This window comes from Bubalus kerabau, chromosome 10 (assembly GCF_029407905.1).
Source record: "Bubalus kerabau isolate K-KA32 ecotype Philippines breed swamp buffalo chromosome 10, PCC_UOA_SB_1v2, whole genome shotgun sequence".
NCBI classification, from domain to species: Eukaryota; Metazoa; Chordata; class Mammalia; order Artiodactyla; family Bovidae; genus Bubalus; species Bubalus kerabau.
Window position 1 is genome coordinate 80,474,635 of NC_073633.1, and position 22,956 is coordinate 80,497,590.

The following is a 22,956-nucleotide window of genomic DNA, read 5'->3' on the forward strand; positions in this document are numbered from 1 at the left end:
GAGTGGGGTGTCATTGCCTTCTCCGCTGGAACTAAGCAAGAAATAGTAAATAAATTAAATAACAAAGAATAACTTATTCAATGAAAAAAGAAAAATAGTTATGTGATGAGTTGTGTTTCAGGGATTCAGATAAATAACACCTCTTTCCCCTGCTTTAGAGAGAGAGAAAAAGAGTCAAACAGAAAAAGAACAGAATGGCTTTAAGCACATAACCATCACAAACAGTATTGGAAAATAAAGGCTTATGAAGGGAAGGGTGGGGGGAGGAAGAGAGAGAGAGAAAAGAAACAGAGCTTTTACGCCTGTGGAAGACAGATCTGAGAAAGAAGGGCTGAGTGGCACATGCCCAGATACTGTTCTCAGATTTGCCAGCCAAACCATTGTCTCCACTGTCATGGGCGCAGTCAAGCCAAAAATGTTAATACTGAGTGATGCCTTCACGTGAAAGCATTAAGCCAATGGAAAGGGTGCTCCCTTTCCACAAACATTATTGACTTTATAACATTTATTTCGGCTAGTAGATATTTTATAACATAAAGTTACTGTATTAGATTCCTATTGCTGCTGTAATAAATTATTAAATGCTCATCATCTTATTATCTTCTTTCTGACCTCCGGAAATACGTTGCAATTGGGGCTTCCCAGGGGGCGCTAGTGGTAAAGAACCCACCTGCCAATGCAGGAGACATAATAGACGTGGGTTCCATCCCCTAGAGGAGGACATGGCAACCCACTCCAGTATTCTTGCCTGGAGAATCCCATGGACAGAGGAGCCTGGAGGGCTACAGTCCACAGGGTTGCAAAGAGTCAAACACTACCGAAGCAACATAGCACGCACACACAAGCTACTATCAAGGTCTCAGCAGAACTGCATTTCTGCAGGCTACATGGAACAATCCGTTCCTTACCTTTTCCGGCCTCGAGAGGTCGCCCTCATTTCTTGACTCAGGGTTCCAACTACTGCTTCCATCCTCTCATCTCAGACTGACTCTCCTGCTGGCTTGCTCGCTCTTTTTCTCTCTCTCTCTCCCTCCCTCTCTCTTTCCCTCCCTCCTAAGGATCCTTGCGATTACATGGAATCCACCAGGTAATCCAGGATAATCTCCCCAACTCAAAATCCTGAACTTAATCACATCGGCAAAATCCCTTTTGCATTCATCATAAGGTAACATATTCACAGATTTTGGGAATATGGAGGTAGGCATCTTTGGGGGACCATTATTCTGCCTACAATTGCTATACTAAATAGTTAGAAACCTATGGGTGCCCCAAGGTATGAATCTGGAGTTTGCTTAAAACCATATCAATGGACTGTCTCCAATATCTGGTATCATCCATTCAAATCAGTTCATGTAGTCCAACAGTTCATAAAACGTTTTTTCACTATGGAAAAGTAGTTCAAGGATATTCCTAAACTATTTTTAACTCTAAGAAAAGCATCACTCCTTCCCAATTAATAGCTCTCTAGTATGCAACTGTGATGAAAGAAGCTATTCTGTTAGTCCTCCTTCCTGGAATTCACCATTCCGAAACCCTCCCTGCCCCCTCCACCCCCTAGAATCACCCAACCTCTTTCACTCCCAGAAATGCAACAGTGTCAAAAAGATGGGAAGAGAAGCATCTCTTAAGAACAGTAATGTGAAGATGAAATGATATTTAACAGAGAAATAAGGAAATTCTCCATAATTGTTCAAGAAGAATTTGCCTATATGTTTATACAATTTTTCTAGCCCGACTGCTAAGTCTAGGTTATATACATACATACATACATATTTTTATTTTTCTCGCCTTTCCTTACTCTCTTACACTTACACTTACTTATAAGCCCCAAAAGATCAATAGATCTGTAATTCTCAAGGTGAAATCCCTTTAGAAGCCAAGGTAGTGCCACGCTAAGGGACATTCAACACATACATATTTGTTAATAGAGGCCTATGAGTGCCAATTCCTAATTCCTTCAAAAGTATGTAGGTTTCCAATAATACTTTTAATCATTTTCTTTCACAGGGCTAAGCTACTGCTACCCTCTTGCCCATCTTTGTTTTCCTCCAGGCATTTCTAGTTTTAGGCAAGTCAGCATTTATTGATTGGTAAGGCTGTTCCCTTCTCAACCTTCTTGAGATTGTTATAAAAACAATTAGTTACAAATGCTATACCTCACAGAGAGCCAGAAGAACTGATCCTTAGACAAAGTCTAAAAGAGAAAATATTTTGCAGAAAGTTGAAGGATCAGCCATTGTGATGATTTTTTTTAACCATTTGAATTTATCCCAGGAGGTATAATTAATGAAAGTTAATGTTCATTTACTGTCATTAATTCTGTATTTTTAAAAAATCTGTAACGTATTTAGCAGGTGTGCTTGGCCATTTTTCTCTCCACCTCCTAACTGGAAGTCAGATTTGGGAGCAGAGTTTGCCACTCTAGCACCATCCCCCACAGTGCCCCTGGGAAGCATGGTGCTTGGAGTGATAGTAGAACCAGTCCCAGCAGAAATCAGGGTCAAGGGTTTGGGCTGCTCCCCCAAGACTATGAAATTGACAACCTCAAAGGCTGCCTTATGTCACACAAGCCTGGATCGGGGTTGTTTCAACGGTCAGTGCTGGGAGCTAGCCAAATACTTGATCACTGTCTATCTTGGAGTGTGCCCAAGCCATGGGTTCAATAGGTTCCTTGTTTCCTAGAATTGATCAGTTTCAATTCAACAACTGTGTCTCTGTCACCCACACCAGAAAGTATTCCTAGGACCTCCTGTTGTGATTTCTTGAGTGCTAGGAAAGCTACAAGTCTCATACAAACTCCCCTGCCCTCCACACCAGATGCTCCTGACATCCCTATTAGAGATGTATCAGTTTGACGTGATCCCCTCTAAAACGTATACTCTCTTGTTGGGGAGGGGGCAGATGCGAAGTTATCCATTTATTCAACAAATGCATTTATTTAACACCCATTACTTTCAAGACACTATGTAAGGAGTTCACAGTCTATTCAGTTATTAATCATTTGTAGAACCTCAGTGTGTTGGGGGGAGGGGAGAAAATAGGATAGATTTTGATAAGAAGAGGAAAGAAAGATACCAATTACTAGGCCAGGGAAGAGGAAGTGGGGTGAAGGGAGCTCACCAGAGAAGATAAGTTGTCTGACTTCACCAACTGCCCCCAAATGCGGCTTTAGCCTTGTCCACAAAGACCCTTAGAGTAGACAGATAGCAATAGTAGGTACTTCCACAAACAGGTCCAGAAACACACTTTTGTAAATTAGGTCACAGAACTTCAAAAAGACATTCAGAAATCCCCCACATAGAAGCAAGCACATTTGGTTTTTATTATACTCCAAGCTTCTGGGTATAATCTACTGAAATATTGAAATAAATGACTGAGAAAATCGGGCCTTTTCATGGTCTCAATTTGCCCAAATCGCTTGCCTCTCACATTTTGAGGTCAATTTCCCCTCAGTAATGACCCAGGGGAATGAGACAAAATTTTCAAAGCCTCAATATTACTTGTTTATAATTCCATTTTTCACAGTCCTCTATTTTGGCTGCAGTCCCTTCCATGCCTCAGATCCCCACCACAGAAACTGGCAGCCCCATCAGGAGGCTTCCCTCATGGTAGGCACTTTGGCTTTTTGTAGGAGCGATAAGGTGACAGTCCATGGGGTCGCACAGAGTCAGACATGACTGAGAGACCTTCACTTTGGGGCTTTCCTGGTAGCTCAGTTTGTAAAGAATCTGCCCGTAATGCAGGAGACCTGGGTTTAATTCCTGGGTCAGAAAGATCCCCTGGAGAAGGAAATGGCAACCCACTCCAGTATTCTTGCCTGGAGAATCCCGTGGACAGAGGACCCTGGCAGGCTATGGTCCATGGGGTCACAAGAATCGGACACGACTTAGCAACTAAACCACCAAGGTGACCATGCGACACCTTTTTAATTTCTGAAGCCCAGTGAGGGAGTAGGTAAGAGTGTGTACGCCCGTTGCAGACCAGATCCAGTTTCCTTTCTATGTGCCTTTGTGGTGTGTCTACGTATATATTTTTAGATATATATAGGCTTCCCTGGTGGTTCAGTGGGTAAAGAATCCGCCTACAATGCATATATGCCATATTTAAGGGAAGAATAAGAACATTTTCACTTGAAGTGTGGCCTGCAGAGCAGTAGCAACGGTGCCAGCCAGAAGCTTATTAGAAATGTAAATTCTCAAGCCTCACCCAGACCAACTGATTCAGAATCTGCACATTAATAACAACCATTAGCACGCAACCCTGCCTCCCCATCCTTCCCTCAACATCCTCATCATTCAGGTGTGCCTCTTGATAATAGCAGGGGATAAAGACAGCTCCCACTTTGGTCTCTCCCCATCTCACATTCCGATGAGGGCCACCTCCTACATCCACTGCCTTTTGTATCTCCATTTTGGAGCCACATTTCTTGGAGCCTAAAGAAGGAGCTCTCGCCTTGACTTTACTGAGGATGCCTCCTGCACCATTCAGACAAGGTTGCTCTGGGTCACTGGTGACCAAGCCATTTGCAAGTCAGCACCTTTATTTACCAACCTCATGCCCTGGGTCCCTTACTTGCCCTACTATACGCCAACTGGCACTGGTATCAGTCCTCACCTAACCAACTCTGTCATGAAAAATATCCTTTTATTTATAATCCACTTGTTGAATCTCTGTGTTAGTCCAAACATTATACTATATACTTGTCCTCTAGCTGAGAGCTTGTAGATCAGACTGTGCAGTCCTACAAGAGCCCTTGTATTAGTCAGAGTTCTCCAGAGAAACAGAAACAATAAGATGTGGATATATAGACAAAGAGATGTATTATTAGGGATTGGCTCAGGTGATTATAGGAGCTGGGAGAATATCTACAGTGTGGACAAGCAGGTTTAAGACCCAGGAGAGCCAGTGGTACAGATGGAGTCCAAAGACAGTCTAGGAGAAGTCATTATGACTCAAGGAAGGTTGGTCTTTTCTATTCAGGCTTTCAAGTGATTAGATGAGGCCCACCCACATTGTGGAGGACAACTTGCTTTACTGATTAAAACATTAAACTTATTCAAAAATATCCCCACAGAAACACACAAAATAATATTTGACCAACTATCTAGACAAACGGCCCAGCCAAGTTGTATGCATGCTCAGTCGTTCAATCATGTCCAACTCTTTGAACTCTGCAACCCCATGGACTACAACCCACCAAGCTCCTCTGTCCATGGGGTTTTCCAGGCAAGAATACTAGAGTGGGTTGCCACTTCCTTCTCCAGGGGATCTTCCCAACCCAGGGATTGAATCTGTGTTTCCTGTGTCTCCTGCATCAGCCTGCAGATTCTTTACCACTGAGCCATCTGGGAAAGCCCCAGCCAATTTGACACATAAAATTAATCATCGCAGCCCTTATTAGGAATTCATAATGAGAGGAGAGGGAGAAGCTCAAGCATCACAAGTTGGGACAGCAAAACTGCAGCAAGGGTCATGACATGAGTGGGTATGGCTTTCCTGACCACACCAACACTCTAGTCTTCTACAACATCCTTCATCTGCCTTTGTCCATTTATCAGTGCCCTCGTGTAGTCAGGACTCAGTAGGGTATGATTCCATCCAGAAGAGTACAGGCCAGACAGAAGTCACAGGGGTTTCTTTCCTGCCCTCTCTCCCCCCAGTCATAGGCATGCTGACAGCTAGCCACTCAAGAACTGAGCCCAAGTCCATATGCCCCTCCTGACACAGCCAGCTTAAATCAGGAGTTTGCTAATCCTTCAGAATAGGTTTGGGTTTTCCCAGTGGGAGAGTCACAGGTCAAGACCATCGGCAGGACAGAAGCCACAAGTCAGAGAGCTCCCTGGGTGACCAGATCAGTTTAGAGCAACTCTGGAGGATGTGAACTTCTGCCTAAGTATCTCGACTGAACCAGTTCAGTCGAGATACTGAACCGCCCTGGGGTGGGTGGGATGGTGCCCACACTGGACTTCTGAAGATTGATGCCAACTAGAATAATCCACCCCCTTCCCTATGGGTGGCTGAAATAGTTCAGAGAGTGTAGACTGAAGAGCTAAAGGGCCCTGGTTCAATCCCGGGTTTCAGCCACTATTTCTGATCCTTTTGTCACATGAACATGAGATACTAATGCCAAACTAAATGTCCGGTCTTCAAATACTTCATATATTGGGCTTCCCTGCTGGCTCAGACAGTAAAGAATCTGCCTGCAATTCAGGAGGCCCAAGTTTGATCCCGGGGTCAGGAAGATCCCCTAGAGAAGGGAAGGGCTAACCACTCCAATATTCTTGCCTGGAAAAAATCCCATGGACACAGAAGTCTGGTGGGCTATCGTCCATGGGGTTGTAAAGAGTCAGACATGACTGAGCAACTAAAAGCTCCACTTTCACCCCTTTCCCAAGTCTTCTTTCTACCCTCTCCATCTTATCTCTCACTCCCACCTCCAATTTGTGTCCCCAGCAAATATGACTTCCTTTTTCCTTCTTTGATATTATTTCTTTGTGTTTAATGGCAAAGCCTCCCCGGCTCCACTGTTCTACCAGGTCCTGAATGCCTAACTTCAGAGTCTCTAGGACACAGAACTACAGTATTCACACCCCTTCACACATACAGCCCTGACCCCATGTCCATGCGGCTGCCCCTGGCACAACCGGTTGCCTTGCTTCCAACAAATCAGTGATGATTCAAGAGGACCATCATCTAATCTGTATCCCCTTCTTACCCTTCAGCCTTTCACCTTCTTGTCTAGCAGAGTCTGCAGGTCCATCTTCCTATGGTGTTTATGACCATGTGGTTGTTTAAACTGCTGATTGTGGGTTCCAGTAGAAAGACATGGTGTTATTATCCTAAGAGTTTGGCAAACAACCCCTTAACTTATAAAACAAATACCTGCATTATAAATGCATCGGGATGCAAAAGTTAAATTATAAATGTTTATTATCCTTCCCTGTCCCCTAGTCCTCACTCCCTCCCCACTTCTCCTGAGGAGGGAAAGTGCCTCCTCTCCTCCAAAGCCCAAAGGAGAGCACCAGTCAAACCTTGGCTTTTCTGCGTTGGCAGAAAGGAGCCATATATTTAGGAAGGTATGCTGGTGATGAATGAAGGGGAGGGGCAAAACTTCACGGCTGTGGTAGACTAGGAAAAATACTGAGAAAACAATAATTTTTAAGAGGCAGTGCTGTGGTTTATGGGCTTCCCAGAGGGCTCAGTGGTAAAGGATCAGCCTTCCAATACAGGAAACACAAGTTGGATCCCTGGGTGGCAAAGATCCCCTGGAGGAGGAAATGGCAACCTACTCCAGTATCCTTACCTGGAAAACTCCACGGACAGAGGAGCCTGGCGTGCTACAGTCCATGGGGTTGCAAAAGAGTTGGACATGACTGAGTATGCACGCATGCTGTGATTGATGGTTCGAATCCCCCTTTGGTCCCTTTATCTTTTACTTAAGGTCAGAATGGTTTGTGAGGACTTTGGGGGGTTAGTGTCGTGTGTCCTTGAATGTGAAACCACACTGACACCATACCACATGGTTCTCCACTTTTGCTACATTTTTTAAATACTTGACAATGTACAGAAACTCTACGAAATTAATGGTATCTCATCTAAAACCTGACAGAAGAGTATCAGCAAAACCAAGAGCAAGAATTCAAAGCCTCATATTGTTAATCCTCTGACCCAGTTGAACTCAGATGCCAAGCGTTTCATGAAGCCTTCCTCCAGCTTTGGGTGACAATGGATGCATACCACAGGCTGTGAGACTAGCTGTCATTCAGGGCCTTCCTTTACTGGCTATGAGCCTCTCCTTAGTAGGACTGGCAGCAATGAACTTTACATTGATGATAAGCATCCCCAAAATTATACCTTTCTTTTTGGATGGTTTGAAGAAAAACAACTGGGGAAAAATAGGTGACTAAGGACGTAGAAATGGTAGATGTTACCTTACGGAAATTCTGAGAAAGTACTCAATAAAGTTATACAAGACAGTCTCTTAGATATTCATTGCAGAAAAGATCCAAGGACTGTTTTATCTCAAATTGTCACACATTCTCCTTTGATCATAAATTAACCAGCAACTATTACTATTTCTTGACAGTTCTTAAGAACTAGAAAATAAAGTTGCTACCTGAAGAGAACCCCATATTAGACTAAAGTAAATGAAATAAATAAAGGGAGAAAACTACAAATACATAACAAAGACCCTGAATAACAAAGAGGCAGATGAGTAAATATAATGCAGAACAACAACCATGCACAAAAGCAGACAACAGAAAAATCACTTAATTTTCCCCAAATTATCTTGTAACACTTAGGAAAAGAAATTATTGAGAGCAGAAATGCACACTGTAAATATTTACTTGGCTAATTTATTTCACTCTGCCTAGACATTGTTCTATATTTAAAACAAATTTACTGCTGTTGTCCTTACTGTTCATATACTCCTTTTGGTTTACAACTAATACATTTAGCAGATTCCACCATCCTCAAATGCACAATATTTTCTTGGAACCTTTGAAATGCACATATAGGTCGAGCATTAGTGGTTCCTCATAATTCTCTGAAAAAGATGAGTTGCTCTGCAATACACAGTTCATAAACCTTCACTGCGGTAAACCGATTCATCACATGGTCCTCCTTGTAAAAATATAAACTTGGTCCTACAGCCTAAAATAAATCTGGGTAAGCCTAAAACAGAATTACAGAGGGAACCAAGAAGAAATGGTAGAACTTACGTGATGGGAGACAACTTAGTTACCATTGAATCCAATCCACATATAACAGCAATAACAACAACAAAGTAACTAAAACTGTTGAGCACCCAAATATCTTTTTTTCTGAGTTACATGTTCATGGTAACCAAGTATGCAAAAATAAAAAGTGTTTTCTATAAGTATTTTTGCGTGTTCAATATAGAATTTTATCTCTTACTCCCTAGACTTTGCTGCTGCTGCTAAGTCGCTTCAGTCATGTCCAACCCTGTGCGACCCCATAGACGGCAGCCCACCAGGCTCCCCATTCCCTGGGATTTTCCAGGCAAGAGTACTGGAGTGGGGTGCTATTGCCCTCTCCACCCTAGACTTTATATCCTAGTTATTTTACCTGTTCTTCAAAGTTTCCATTGTACGGTTGCTCATTAACTGTTGAGAGCCAACCCCCAATTATTGAATGTGTATGTTGTGTCCAACTCTTACTATTATAAACCTTTTGGTGATAGTCTTATACATATATATTCTTGTGCACTTGAATGATTATTCCTGGGGGTACATTGCAGAAATAGGAGTCAAAGGTAGACCCCTGGTTAGACTTTTTTTAGATCTATGTTGCCAAATGACTTGACAGAAAACATGAACCAATTTACATTTCACACCCCAATAGCCTGTAGGTGCCACATGCTCACCAGTCCTGGGTGTCATTCTCCTCATCTTTGCCAATTTGACAAGCCAAAGGTTGCACCTGGTTTGATTTTCTTTTTTACTCCAATATTCATTGGCCCTTTATTTATTTGTAAATTTTCTATATTCTTTATACATTTTCTTTTGGATTATTATTCTTATTAATCAGAGAGCACCCTTATGCACCAAAGATAATAAACTTCTTGACCCTCATACACTGTGACCATTTTTCACAATACATGTGAACATATGTGACTTTTTAAATTAATATTTAGTTGCTTTACAATGTTGTGTTCATTTCTACTGTGCAACAATGAATCAGCCACACATACACACAGATCCCCTCCCTTTTGGACTTCCTTCCCACCGGGCCCCCACAGAGCATTAAGTAGAGCTCCCAGTGCTATATCATATGTGACTTTTTTTAGGTCAACATATCAGTCATTTTCCTTATGGTTTTCTTCATTTGTTTTTATATTTTCAGAGTCCATTTTTTATTTCCTAATAGTAACCAATTATCTAAATGCCATATATTGACTACTTCGTCTTTCCCCATTGCCACTTATCACATATGAAATCCTCACACACGTAGCATAGGTTCAGTGGCTGAGATTCTGGTTCTGGTTCATTGATTCTTACGCTGATACTATTCTGCTTTAATAACTTCATATTACAGGTTAACATATTAGCACAATTAACCTGTCATTCTTTTTAAGTTATTAGGTATTCTCCCCAACTAAATTTTGAATATAACTGCTATAATTACTCTGCCATGTGCCCAATTCAAAAATTCTATTGGAATTACTATAAACATATTAAATGAGATCTAACATCTTTACACTACAGTGCTTTCCACCCGAGACCATGAGCTGTTCCCCCATTTTTATTCTTTTACGTATCTCAGCAAAGTGCTTTTTATGCTTTTTTTCATGAAGGTCTTCCCATTACGAGACATTTTATAGTTTTTGTTGTTATTGTGAGAAGCATATTTTCCATCATATTTTCTAAGTAGTTATAGCTGGCACCTGATAGAATTTTTATGAACCTAATAATTCTTTGAACACTCCTCACAGGAACACATTATTCTATTTCATCATCACCTAGGTGTTTGAATTTCCTTACTGCCTACTTCTAGACAAGGAGGGGAGAGGACTGCTACAAACATACCACCTTGCGCCTGTATTGTGTCTCAGATAGGATCAAAAAAGAGAATAGCTGTGTAGCATTTTATAAACTGTAACTTGTTTCCTTTCCATACCTCATCTGATATTCACAAAACTGTCTAAAGTGGACCAGATGCTCTAGGGTAACACTTATTATTATTCTCATCTTAAAGATGAGAAAACTGAGGTTCAGACTTTAGTCACTCAGAGAGTTTGATAAAAATGCAGACTTCTGGGCCCCATCCCAACCCTACTTCCTGGAATCTTAGGTATGGGGTGTGAAACCAGAGAATTTGTGTTTTTAAACCAGCTTCCCTTGGTGGCTGCCATGAAACATTGATTTCAACCAAGTCAAGACGAAGGCTGAAAGGTTCTGCCTCTAAGTTAGGTATTTATTCTACCATACCTCGATGTCAGCTTAATTATTATAAATTTCTAGTGATGTAGTCTGGAGAGGGCAATGGAACCCCACTCCAGTACTCTTGCCTGGAAAATCCCATGGACGGAGGAGCCTGGTAGGCTGCAGTCCATGGGGTCGCTAAGAGTCGGACACGACTGAGCGACTTCACTTTGACTTTTCACTTTCATGCATTGGAGAAGGAAATGGCAACCCACTCCAGTATTCTTGCCTAGAGAATACCAGGGATGGGGGAGCCTGGTAGGCTGCCATCTATGGGGTCGCACAGGGTCGGACATGACTGAAGCGACTTAGCAGTAGTAACAGCAACAGTGATGTATGAATGTGACTGAAAGAGCTGGCTTTCTTTTTTTAAGTATCTCTTTAAACAGGGGTCCTGCATAAAGCACAGCCTGATTTGCAGACCACACATCTCCATATGCAAGCTTCATTTATAATTCAGTCACTTCTCACCAAAGCCTTACTCAAAAGACAGCGCCCCTCTACTCTGTTGCTGATGCCAGGGAGACTGGCTACGGTGGTTTATATGGCCACAGTGTTATGTTGGCAGTGGTCCTGCCCCACAGGTGGAGCCCAGCAGCCCTGTAGATGGTGAAAGTTGCCTGGGAAAGTGACAGAGAGCCCCCAGCAGTGATCCCACCCAGTGGAACCACATTTCCATGGCATCCCCTCCTAACAGGTAGGCCAACTCTAGGATAGAACACCTCTGCTGTTGACCCCATCCTGCCACTTCATGTCTAGAAAAGCTTATGATGACGCTTGGGGAAAGGCCAAGGACTCATCTAGAGAAAATAAATGCCTCAGAGATAATGCCCATTTTGGTTGGAGTTTAACTCACGGTTACTCAACCAATATTTACGGCATCACATGCCAGGCCCATGCTAGATGTTGGTGCATGAGGATAAATAGCACAGAGCACTTTAAAGCCAATGGGCAAGTAAACATGGAAAGATGCTTAAGGTACTTGTGGGGAGGAGGGGCATCAAGGAGGAGTCATGGAAGTGAGTTTTCCAGGTTATGGAAGCTTTCCAGGTTGATGGGTGTGGAGAAAGCATTCCAAAATTTCTTTTCCAGATCTCCAGGGGAAACAACTTAAGCAAAGACATTGTGAGTATAACTGATTGCAGAATGTTTGGGTTGTAGGAGGATAAAAAATAAAAGATCTGGAAAGGTAAACCACAAGCCAGATTACAAGGAGGTTGCACACTCAAGGAAAGTATTTGAATTTTATCTGAAATGACTGGGAGCCAGCATTTACTCTGGTGGCAGTGAGGAAAAGGAGAACAGGAGATGGAGCCTGAAGAAATGAATGTAGATTAGGAGCCTTTTGCAACTGACAAGGTTGGGGGTAAGGGGCTGCGTGGGGACACATATATGGATGGTAAAGAAGAGTTGAGTCTAGAGATACTTAGCAGGGAGAACTGGCAGGATGGAGACACCAAATGAACACTGAGGAAGGGTGAGGCCAAGTACTAAGACTCTAAAATCCCAGGATGTGGATGTCATGGAATCATAGCTCTGTCTTTGGTTTGGCCTCATCCCCAGTCAGTTCCAAGAGCCTTGGAACTGCACAAGCTCCTCCCCTTCCTCTTGCCTTTCATCTGCCTCCTCATCCATCATCAAACAAGGACTGAGAAGGGCAGACCTTTCCTGAACACCCAGCCCACACCCAACTTCATTCCAGCAAGTTCTGTTCCCCAAAGTATTGTTAAGAAGCCATCTGCTTAGTGACGTCACTTTGTATTTGTAGTAGCTTTCTTGTACACCGTGTTTATGCTCACGATCTCCTTTTCTCCTCAAACTTCCAGCAAGAAAATTGAGACTTATGGAAGTGGAAACTTGCTCAGGGTCCCAGTTTGTTCACAGTGAGTTCAGGTCTCCAACCCGTTCTTCTCCCTTAAACTCTGGGGTGATTACCATCCCAAATGACTACAAACCAAATCCCCTGTCACATAGGTATGTCTAAGGGAAAAAAGGAAACATGACTAGGGATAGAAGATGCACAGCAGATGTATTTTACCCTTTACAAATGGAACTTTCATTACTGTAGGACAAATATAAGGACCTAACCAAAGAAAATCCTCAGCTCAGAATCCTACTGGATTCTCAGGGAACCTGTTTGGTTTTCTCCTCAGTCTTCTTCAGAAACAGGAACTCATGCCAACACAGCAAATAAGAGACTTGCCTGAACAACTTTCATTTCTCACATATACACATACACACACATACATGCGCGCTCACACACAGGCTGCTCCTCAGGAAACAAGAGGCATTCTCTGCAAAGAAGGGAAACAAGAGGCATTCTCTGCTGGCAGGCGGATGAGAAGGTTTTCAAGCCACCTTAAGAGGAACACATAAGTTGGAAGGATAAAATCCCACTAGGGAGAAATTCACCACCATTCATATTCATAAAATCATAGTGTCTGTTTCTAGTTTCATTCTATTTTCTAACTTATTTTAATTTGAGGGGAATTTCATCCCAGATGCCTCTGAGTTTCTTCCTTAAAGAATGAACATGTTCATTTGTGAGGCGGACACCACGTAACACATACAGACAAGCAACTCCTCAGAGCAGACCCTGGGGTTAGGTGAGTCACAGTCCCAGATGGGATCTTCTAGAAAGGAGGAAGCACAAGAGGCAACAGTCAGGTCAGAGAGGGAAAACCTCAGTGAAAATATCCTGTCAGCAAGCATGACAAGGGTCAGAATTGAGATTTTTCATTTAAACTCTGTTTTTTGCAGCCGCCAGAGGTAGAGAAATTGTAGTGATGATTACCCCTGACTTTGGAACAGCTTATAAAGAATTTCTACACCCCGTTAGCTTCCCAGGCGACACTAGCGGTAAAGAACCTGCCTGCCAATGTAGGTAGACATAAGAGATGCAGGTTCCATCCCTGAGTCAGGAAGATCCCCTGGAGGAGAGCACAGCAACCCACTCCAGTATTCTTGCCTGGAGAATGCCATGGACAGAGGAGCCTGGCAGGCTGCAGACAATAGAGTCAGACATGACCTAAGTGACTTAGCACACACAGACCCTTTTAGGGTAAAGGCAATGTGTTTATTTTCCAGGTGAGGGAGAAACCTACTTGCCTGACATCTCACCAAATGAGTGGAAGGCTAAGTATGGACTTGAATTCAGACATAAAGAAAAATTATCAGAAACTTGGACATAAAGCCAAGAGCCTACACCTCTCCTCTCAACATCATGCTGGGGCACTGTTCAACACCCTTCCCTCAAGGCTTGGCAGTCTAGGGGAATTCACCTTTGTCCGATGCTGCTACTAACTAAAAGTTTAGATTTTCTAAAGTTGCACGTTACCTTGTAAATCTTGTTGGGTCAAGATGCAAATAATTCATTTAGTAAGGGAGCAGAACACCAAAGGTTATCTTTCCATAGGATAACAACCAGTTTTCCATTGAACCTAGCCATTTTATTATTACGTTTTGCTTTTTAGTACCTATAAATGCCCAGTTCTTCAAAATGCTCAAGTAAGATTTCTTATCTAATTCTCTCATAAAGAGTTAATAAATCTTTGATGCAGTATCAGTCTATATTTGCATGACGGCATATTTCAAGCTTTTTTAAAATTCTGTTTACTGCTATGTTTATAAATTGAGGGTTTCTTCCTCCAAAATAGTGAAAATGAAAGGGAAAATGTTAGTCACTTCAGTCGTTTTCAACACTGGAACCCTGTGAACTGTAGCCCACCAGGCTCCTCTGTCCATAGGATTCTCCAGGCAGGAATAATGGGGTGGGTTGCCATGCTCTCCTCCAGGGGATCTTCCTGACCCAAGGATCAAACCTGGATCTCCTGAATTGCAAGTGGATTATTTACCATCTGAAATACCAAGGAAGTCCTAGGACCTCTATGGAATTATGTCCACACACCTAGTCAGGTCTGCCTTATCTTACCCACCAAATAGAGTACATTCGACCTGATTGATGCAGACAGCTGGCCTTGTGATGGGAATGGAAGGGCACTGGGAGATTTTCTCATGACTGATCTGGCATTTCCATTGTGCCAGTTCTCAGATGCATCATATATTCATCACATTGACCCCGAAAGATTTCTCTGGCAGATGAGATGACCAGTCCACCACCCAACAGGGCAGGGGCTATGAACCAGGTTCCTAGCACTGCTGATGAGCTGGACTGATGCTCAGAGCTGGCTTACAGGGAATGACCAACCCTTCCTCATCCAAGTTTGCAAATGACAGGCCGTTTCATGAGGTGACAGAAACGGTTGAGGGGCAGGGGTGGGCTTACATCCTGCCAGGACATTTACTCTCTGGGTGAAACCAACTAAGCCTCAGGAGAGCGAACGTGACTTCAACTTCATTAGCACCTCACTCACTTCAGCTCATAAATTTAACCATCCAAGCTGCACCAAGAGCAAACACAAGGAAGCAAAGAACTTAATGGATTTGGAGAGGAAGGCCTTCATTTTACATACTTAACAGGTCACTGACAACGTTTCACACTTTATTGAGAGAATCATCTGAGCCATTAGCAGGTCACTTGACCCACTCTCTTTAAAACCTCTCCAAGCTCTAAAAAAAAAAAAGGCAATTCTAAAAGCTCTGAGAATAGAAGGTGGTCTGGGATTTTAGCCTGACCAATGTCTGCCAGGCAGGTCTACTGGCTGCAGGCAATTCCCAGCAGTTAGTGTCTTGCCAGGGAGCTTGAGGCTGCAAAGCTGCAGCTCTGCTGGTTTTGAGGGGCCTCCTTCTGCCTGAGTTGCCCCTGAGGCTTCACTTCCATTCTGTGGATTCAGCATCTACTACAAATGTCAGGAACTGTGCTCTGTACTGTGCAGGGCATGGGTTATGGAGACTGTCTCCTCAAGGGTCTTCCTGTCCAATCAGAAACACAAGACACTGATCTAAATAGCAACCATTTAGGGTAGAAAGTGACTGGCAGTTCATACATATTATAAAGTTGTTGTGCCATGTCATGTGCATTGAGTATATATGTGCATTGAGTACACATACACAGGGAGGGGAAGTCAGACTGGCCCTGGACTTAGAAGAGATTCAATAAGCATTTGTTGAAGGAATGTTAGTCATTCAGTCATGTCTGACTCTTTGTAACCCATGAACTATAACTCACCAGCGTCCTCTGTCCATGGGATTTCCCAGGCAAGAATACTGGAGTGGGTTGTCACTCCCTTCTCCATTGTTCAAGGAGAGAGAGCAACAGTTGTTCAGCACCTACTATGGGCCAGGCTATGTGCCAGGCATCTTCTCCTTTAACTTCCTCCTCACAAGTATTCTCTTCGGTAGGTGATGCTCTCTTTTAACAAATAGGGAAAGAGGGGCTCAGAGATGTTAGGTCACTTTCCCAGAGTCACGTAGAGGGTGAATAGAAAGATAGGATTCGAAAGCAGAACCATCTGACTTACAAGATCCTGCTGTCTCAACCTCTCTGCATTTCCTCTGATCATTTTAGAGCACACCTTTCTTCTGTGCTGATCTAATTGATTTCCAAGTTGAGGAGCCTCACAGAGCCAGGTTGACAAGCGATAAGGCATCCATTGCTAATCCAAGATAAGGACTCACAAAGCCATCTGCATATCCCACAATGTCTGAGTACTGCTTGGCTCTCTCTCTGGCTGGCTGTCCCGTGATGTCTGCCATCATCAACCCTGTGATCCCCTCATCTCCCTTCTGATAAAATGGAAGAATCAAAGGGCAGAGAAGAGAGATAAACGTGGTTTCCAGAGATGGGGGCACAAGCACCGCCCTGTCCCCTCCAGCAGAGCTGACCCAACAGAGCAGCCAGCCACTGCACAGCAAGCTCAGAACCAACCTGGCTTCCACCCAAAAACCTCATCTTCCCTCCTCTTGCCGTTTTGCCTAAACCCAAGAAAACTATTTTAATTCCTTCTCTTTCACTGGCTTTGGGGAAGAGAAGAAGTCAGGACTTTCACAGCTTAACAATGCCTTCAGCATAAAGCCTGTATTAGTGACTTAGGAGGGCCTGAGCCTGCATGCTCACCTCCTCAGCCCCATCTCCTCCAGTGCATGCTGGGTAGCTCCTGACGCACTCCCAGGGCACCATGGGTAACTCTCGACAATCTTGGGACCTAGCTCAGACCAGAAAGCTTTCTTGAACCACACTTCAGCTGTGTGTGTGTGTGCACATGTGGTAGTGCTCCTTCTGCCTGCTTCCACACTCATCGTCACTGCCCCCACAGAGTGTCCACCACACTGCCTTGGACCCTCCTCTCCATGCTCTGTGACAGCAGGAGATGTATCTCGCAGGAGCATAAACACTCCCAACTCTTGAGCACAGTCCTGGAACCCAATAAACCCTAGAGGAAGGGAAGGACAGAGAAAAGGAAAGACTGGGCTCAGACTCTCAGCCCAAAGGCTTCCTTCCCAGGCTGGCCCTCGCCTCAGGCCTGGTACAGTTCCCTGCGGTCAGAGCTGCCAAGGGAGAAGAGGGTGAGGTCTGAGGAAAAGCAGGCTGGAAGGAATGTTTGTTCCCTGAGAAAACTCAAGCATGATCTTCAGGGCTCCAGTGAGGAAGGTCGGAGCCATCACTTTGCATATGCAGTGCCCAGTGGGACCAGGAGAATGAGGCAACTTCCAGTGCTCACTCCACAGATGGCCCTGGGTCTGTAGGTCGGGGGGCTATCCCAGGGGTTCTCCGAGCAGCTGCCCTAACCTGTGTGTACTGGGCTCACTAGAGGCAGGAAATTCCATGTTGTAATGGCTGGCTTTCTTCCTTTCATTCCTGATCCATGACTAGGTGGCGGATGGGCCATTAAAGAAATCATTTAGCCAGATTTTAGGAACATCTGACTAGGCTCCAAGTCTGCAGGAAGAGGAAAATATAACAGGACAAAGAGCTGGGGGCTGCGCCATCTCGCCTTCATTTCCATCGCTAGCCTGGCTTTTGAAGGGAAAATGTTTAAACGCCTGTCTTCTGTGTTGTCACTAGCACTGGATGGAGCTGAGTTCACCACTTAAAAACACACATTTAAAAGCTCATCTGAGTGGCTGCCGCCATGTTATCAAGCTGAACACATGTTGATCTGAGATTAGAAAAATTGTTCCCAGTGTCTGGGGAGGCAGTGCTTTTAAACAAGTGCTTTTCAAAGAATAAGCCATTAAGAAGCACTTTGCACACATGTAGCCCCTGAACCTGAAAACAAATAAAACTCACATCAGTACCAAATCAGTCACTCTGATCAGTAGACTAGAGAATCTGGCTGGCATATTTTAGAGATGCAGTTATAAAAGGTTGCTATTGCATTTATTTTTCATTTCCTGAACAGTTAATGACAGGGGGAATCAAAAATCATTTTTATGTTGGACCTGCACATTTTTTATTAAAATATAGTTGATTTACAGTATGTGTTAGTTTTAGGTGTACCATATAGCAATTCATTTATTTTTTTCTGATTATATTCCACTATAGATTATTACAGTATATTGAATATAAATCCCTGCATTTTAGCATTTGTACATTCTTCCTAATCAACTAGGGGAAAAAATCACATTCTCCTTCATATTTTACTTTCTTTTTCCAAAAAGGAATTAAGTTTTTGTGGAAATTTAAATTTGTTCCTTCCATTTACCAAGAAAATGGTATTACTCTTGTTTTCAATCTGTTCTATCTCAGTTTAGTTTCAAGTTGAGACTTTATTTCATTTCCAGCCATGTAAAGAGTGGCTGGTATTCCTCTATTACCTCTTACTTTTGGACATAATTGCTTGGTGAGGCAGTAAGCCTACTGGGTAAATCAAACTCTCTACTTTTCACTCTATACATATGCTTCAGTTATGTTAGAAGAAACCCATATACAACACTTCCTTCTGCAACTAAGTTTCAAACTGTCATAAATCAGTTGAGCTAAAGCAGAGAGATATTGAATGAAAACACTTTTTGCAATAAATGTTAAGCCCTTCTCATTTCACTATTAGCTTTGGTTTCCTGCTGATCCTGCTGTGATTAGTCATGTCCGACTCTGCGATTCCCATGGATGGTAGCCCACCAGGCTCCTCTGTCCATGGAATTTTTCAGGCAAGAATACTGAAGTGGGTTGCCATTTCCTATTCCAGGGGCTCTTCCCAACCCCTGGATCGAAACTGTGACTCTTATATCTCCTGCACTGGCAGGTGGATTCTTTACCACCGCGCCACCTGGGAAGCCCCAGCTTTGCTATAAATTATGAAATAGGCAGGTGAGTTAACATCCTTTGTTTTCAGGGCTTCTTAGCATTTTGACACCAAATAAAAGCCGAGATTTCTGGTTACATGAGTCTATATCCTGAAAGGTGGCTCAAACCAAATGAAAGAAGAAAATAACCTGAGAACGAGTCCAGCATCCTTTTCCTTCAGGGGCTTGATATTATAGGGCCTAATCAGGATTAATGAACAGCCTGCAGAGTGCCCTAGTGGCACCAACAGTATTTGCCTTGGTTGAGAAATTTGGACTTGACTCAGCCCATCTGCTCTCACTGCAGCCCAAGGTTGGCTTTCATTTGCTGATCATGCTGTCAACTTGGTTTAGAATATACATGGGTGAGGCATATGCTTGGCCTTGCTGCCCAGGGAGATGCTGGCATAGAGAAATGTGAAGGATCCTGATTGAAGCTCACATTTACAGACTCTCCTTTTCTCTTCTCCCCTAGTTACTGTGACAGTGGGAGGCAAGCAACACTTGCTCGGACTGTATGACACCGCAGGACAGGTACGTTTTTCTTATCTTGATTCATGAAGGGTTTGGGAGGGCAGAGAATGATCCATTTGACTAAGTTTATGGGGACTGATGGTATAGACATTACCTCCTCTGATGACCTGGGGCGAATTTATCATATACCTAAATGACAACCAAAATATTTTTAATATCTTAAAAATATCTGTAATAACAGAAAACTAAATCATTATGAGATTCAAGGTATTGATAAGCAAATACCCATTCATTTATTGATTGATGACTATCCCTAACCAAAATCACATATTTCGTGAAGAGTTCCAATTTCTTCTAACCCATGCCAATTCCAATCCAGGGTTACTGAGTCAATTTCATAAATTTTAGTTTCATCCACTATCTTTTTTCCATGCTGTATTCTTTACCCACTCTTTATTTAAAAAGCCTAATGAGCTGTGGAAAGGTACAAAAAGAGATAGGGAATGGGGATCAGGGAATAGAAAAAAGATGGATTTAGTATCAGAAGGAGAAAAAATCAGGATCCTGGATGGTTTCCCAAAGTGAGGGTCAACTCCTGAACAACTGGAGTTGAATCTAAATTCTCTATTCTTGAAATATGCTCATTCTGTCAGAAATATTTCTTCAAGTCAGAGATCTTGGCCAACCAATATGTAAAGCAATAGAACCCTCAATTCTTAAACCAATTAACACATTCTCTGCTAGGGTGAAAATGTCACCTTATCTTTTTTTCCCTTGTATCTCACATGTCATTACAAAAAGTTTCTAGTTATAAGTTCATGGGCTAGAGGGGCAGTGGTTAAGTAATTGATGGCTATGACCCAATTTCTTTGACAGAGCTTTTGTTACCATACATCCTGGTTCATTTATTTAAGTCAAAAACAGTGGGTTGTTCAGTCTGTCCCAATTCATACATCTTAAGTCCTTTGGAGTAAACATTTGACCCTGCTTATTCCCCCTGTGAGTCTCCTGGTAATTGTTATATGCAGTTATGCATTTGTCTAGATTTTTTTCACAATTATCCAGAGATACGTCTTTTTGCTCAACTTGAAAACAAAACAAAACAAAAAGTCATAATAGATAAAATTCTCCTTGGGATTTCTGTATGCATTGGCAAGAACCACTGTATAAATGTCTTGCTGTTGTTGTTCAGTCGCCCAGTCATGTCCGACTCTTTGCAACCCCATGGACTGCAGCATGCCAGGCCTCTCTGCCCCTCACCATCTCCCAAAGTTTGCCCAAGTTCATGTCCATTGCATCGGTGATGCCATCTAGCCATCTCATCCTCTGATGCCCTCTTCTCCTTCTGCCCTCAATCTTTCCCAGCATCAGGGACTTTTCCAATGAGTTGGCTGTTCACATCAGATGATGGTGGCTCAGACAATATAAATGTCTATGGAACATCAAAAGCAGGTGTTCCACAGACAGGCAGAACCAGGCAGTGGAGAACTTGAAAAATCTAGCAGCAGACTCAAAGCTTCTAAAAGCATCTAGTTTCCCCTCACTGGCAGATGGGTGCTTTAGCCAGCCACCCTCAGGAACCAGAAAGTGGAGGAGACCTCTCACATCAATACCAAGACACATGACTAGGAAAGGATGCCCACAGACACACAGATTGGAATAGTGAGTGGCTCCTCTGTGCTAAGGTACCAGGCTTCTGTGCAGCTCCCGCTTGACTCCCCTCCACCAGAAAGCATTCCAGCAATGGAAGGAGGCTGCTCTTTGGGCTGGAGTTGCCTCTTCTCATTCAATCACACAGTCACTGGGGTACCCCCATTCATCAGGACTCACAGCCTGAAAAAGAAAGTGTACATCCTTCTCATACATAATTATATCTTATGAATATAATCCAGTTTGAAGAGTTCAACACAGCAAGGATTATTGCCTGACTCTGAAACCTGTTTCCCTTGCCTTCTAAAAAAGCTCCCTATGCCCCCTGCCCTGTACCCAGCCAGTTCTCCCTAATTCTATAGCAATCCACTACAATTGTTAGCTTCTGTGCATTAACTGTCCTCAGAACAGCCTCTCCCTGGCTTCTATTTAATTTCAAATCCAACAAAACTGCATAAAAGCAGTTTAGTTATTCTTTCCCACTGCTCCATCTTTTTAGAAAAATTTTAAAATAATACTAATATGGGAGTAGAGACTCTAAGGCAGTGGAAAAAACATGTTTAGACTCCAAATTGACCCAAAATTCTGACACAGGAGAAAGTGATAATTGCTGATAGAATATAACAACAAATGGGTTACAGATAATTCTTCAACTTAACTTTCACTTTAATGCTTTCCACCAGGTGCTTTGAAAGCCTAGAGGTAGACAAGGTGGGGGAACATAAAATGTGGGGAAAAGAAATCAGAACATATCTTAAAGTCGGTTATAGAACTGAAATTCCAAGATTAGGACCTTTGAAAATGATTTAAATAGTGCTTTAAAAAACCAGAGTAATTAAGCAAAACAATTGCAGGCTAGACCTAAGGGAGACCTTTGAGCAGTAAAGGGCTGTGAAGTGTCGGAATGCATTCCACTGAAGGATTCACTTAATTCATTACGTGGGAACAGTGGTTCTCTGACTTGAGCAGAGAAATGAGAATCACATAAAGGGCTGGTTAAAACCCAGTCCCTGGGCGCCCCCTCTCAGAGCTGCTGACTCTACGGTTCTGGGATGGTGCCCACACACTTAAATTTCTGACAGATAACTTTGAGAACCACTGTTCTAGAACCTTGGGACTCAGAGTCTGGACAACCAACCAGCAGCATCACCAGGGACCTTATTAGAAAGGCAGAATCTCAGGCCCCATCCCCCACCTACTGAATCTGAAAATGCATTTTAAGAAGATCTCCTGGTGATTCATACACACATTAAAACTGGAGTCTTTGTTGGTTGAAACATTGTTCCTAATGTTAGGAGGATGCAGTGGAAAATAACCATTACCCAAGTTGATTCCCATGGCTCCATAACTCTGCCAGTAAGGCTTTGTGACGAATTTAATTTAGAAGCATTGTCCCAAAATTTCCATTCCCAGCTTCAGGGAAGATAACCTCCTCAGTTATATTCTCACAAATGTTGCTGAGGTCACATGACTAAGGAAGATCTAGAACTAATTCAAAATTACTCATTTGATCAGAGTTACTAACAAGAAAGAAAGGTAATCTCAGAACCAATTGATTGTTCCCTGAGCCACAAAAAAAGAAACAAGCCTCCAAACCTGGCTATAGGGTTCCATCTGGCTGTGAATAATTAGATGTTCATACACGAACAAACTTAGGAACAGGGCCCCCTCATCTTTGTCTTGAGTTAACCAGGGCTCACAG

The 22,956-nt window shown here is 42.9% G+C and overlaps 1 protein-coding gene and 1 long non-coding RNA gene across 3 annotated transcripts in view; one reads left to right on the forward strand and one right to left on the reverse strand.

The window, feature by feature from the left end:
* Window positions 1–22,956, forward strand: part of RHOJ (ras homolog family member J) — a 93,297-nt gene that overhangs the window by 48,420 nt on the left and 21,921 nt on the right. Inside the window, exon 2 of the mRNA XM_055538288.1 lies at window positions 19,606–19,664. Within this exon, the coding sequence (XP_055394263.1) occupies window positions 19,606–19,664 (59 nt within the window). The remainder of the gene's footprint in view (window positions 1–19,605; window positions 19,665–22,956) is intronic.
* LOC129621643 (uncharacterized) overlaps window positions 20,786–22,956 on the reverse strand; it is a 33,649-nt gene continuing 31,478 nt past the window's right edge. For both annotated transcript variants that reach the window (XR_008699579.1, XR_008699578.1), the window contains one exon: window positions 20,786–21,437. This is a non-coding gene — a long non-coding RNA (uncharacterized LOC129621643). The remainder of the gene's footprint in view (window positions 21,438–22,956) is intronic.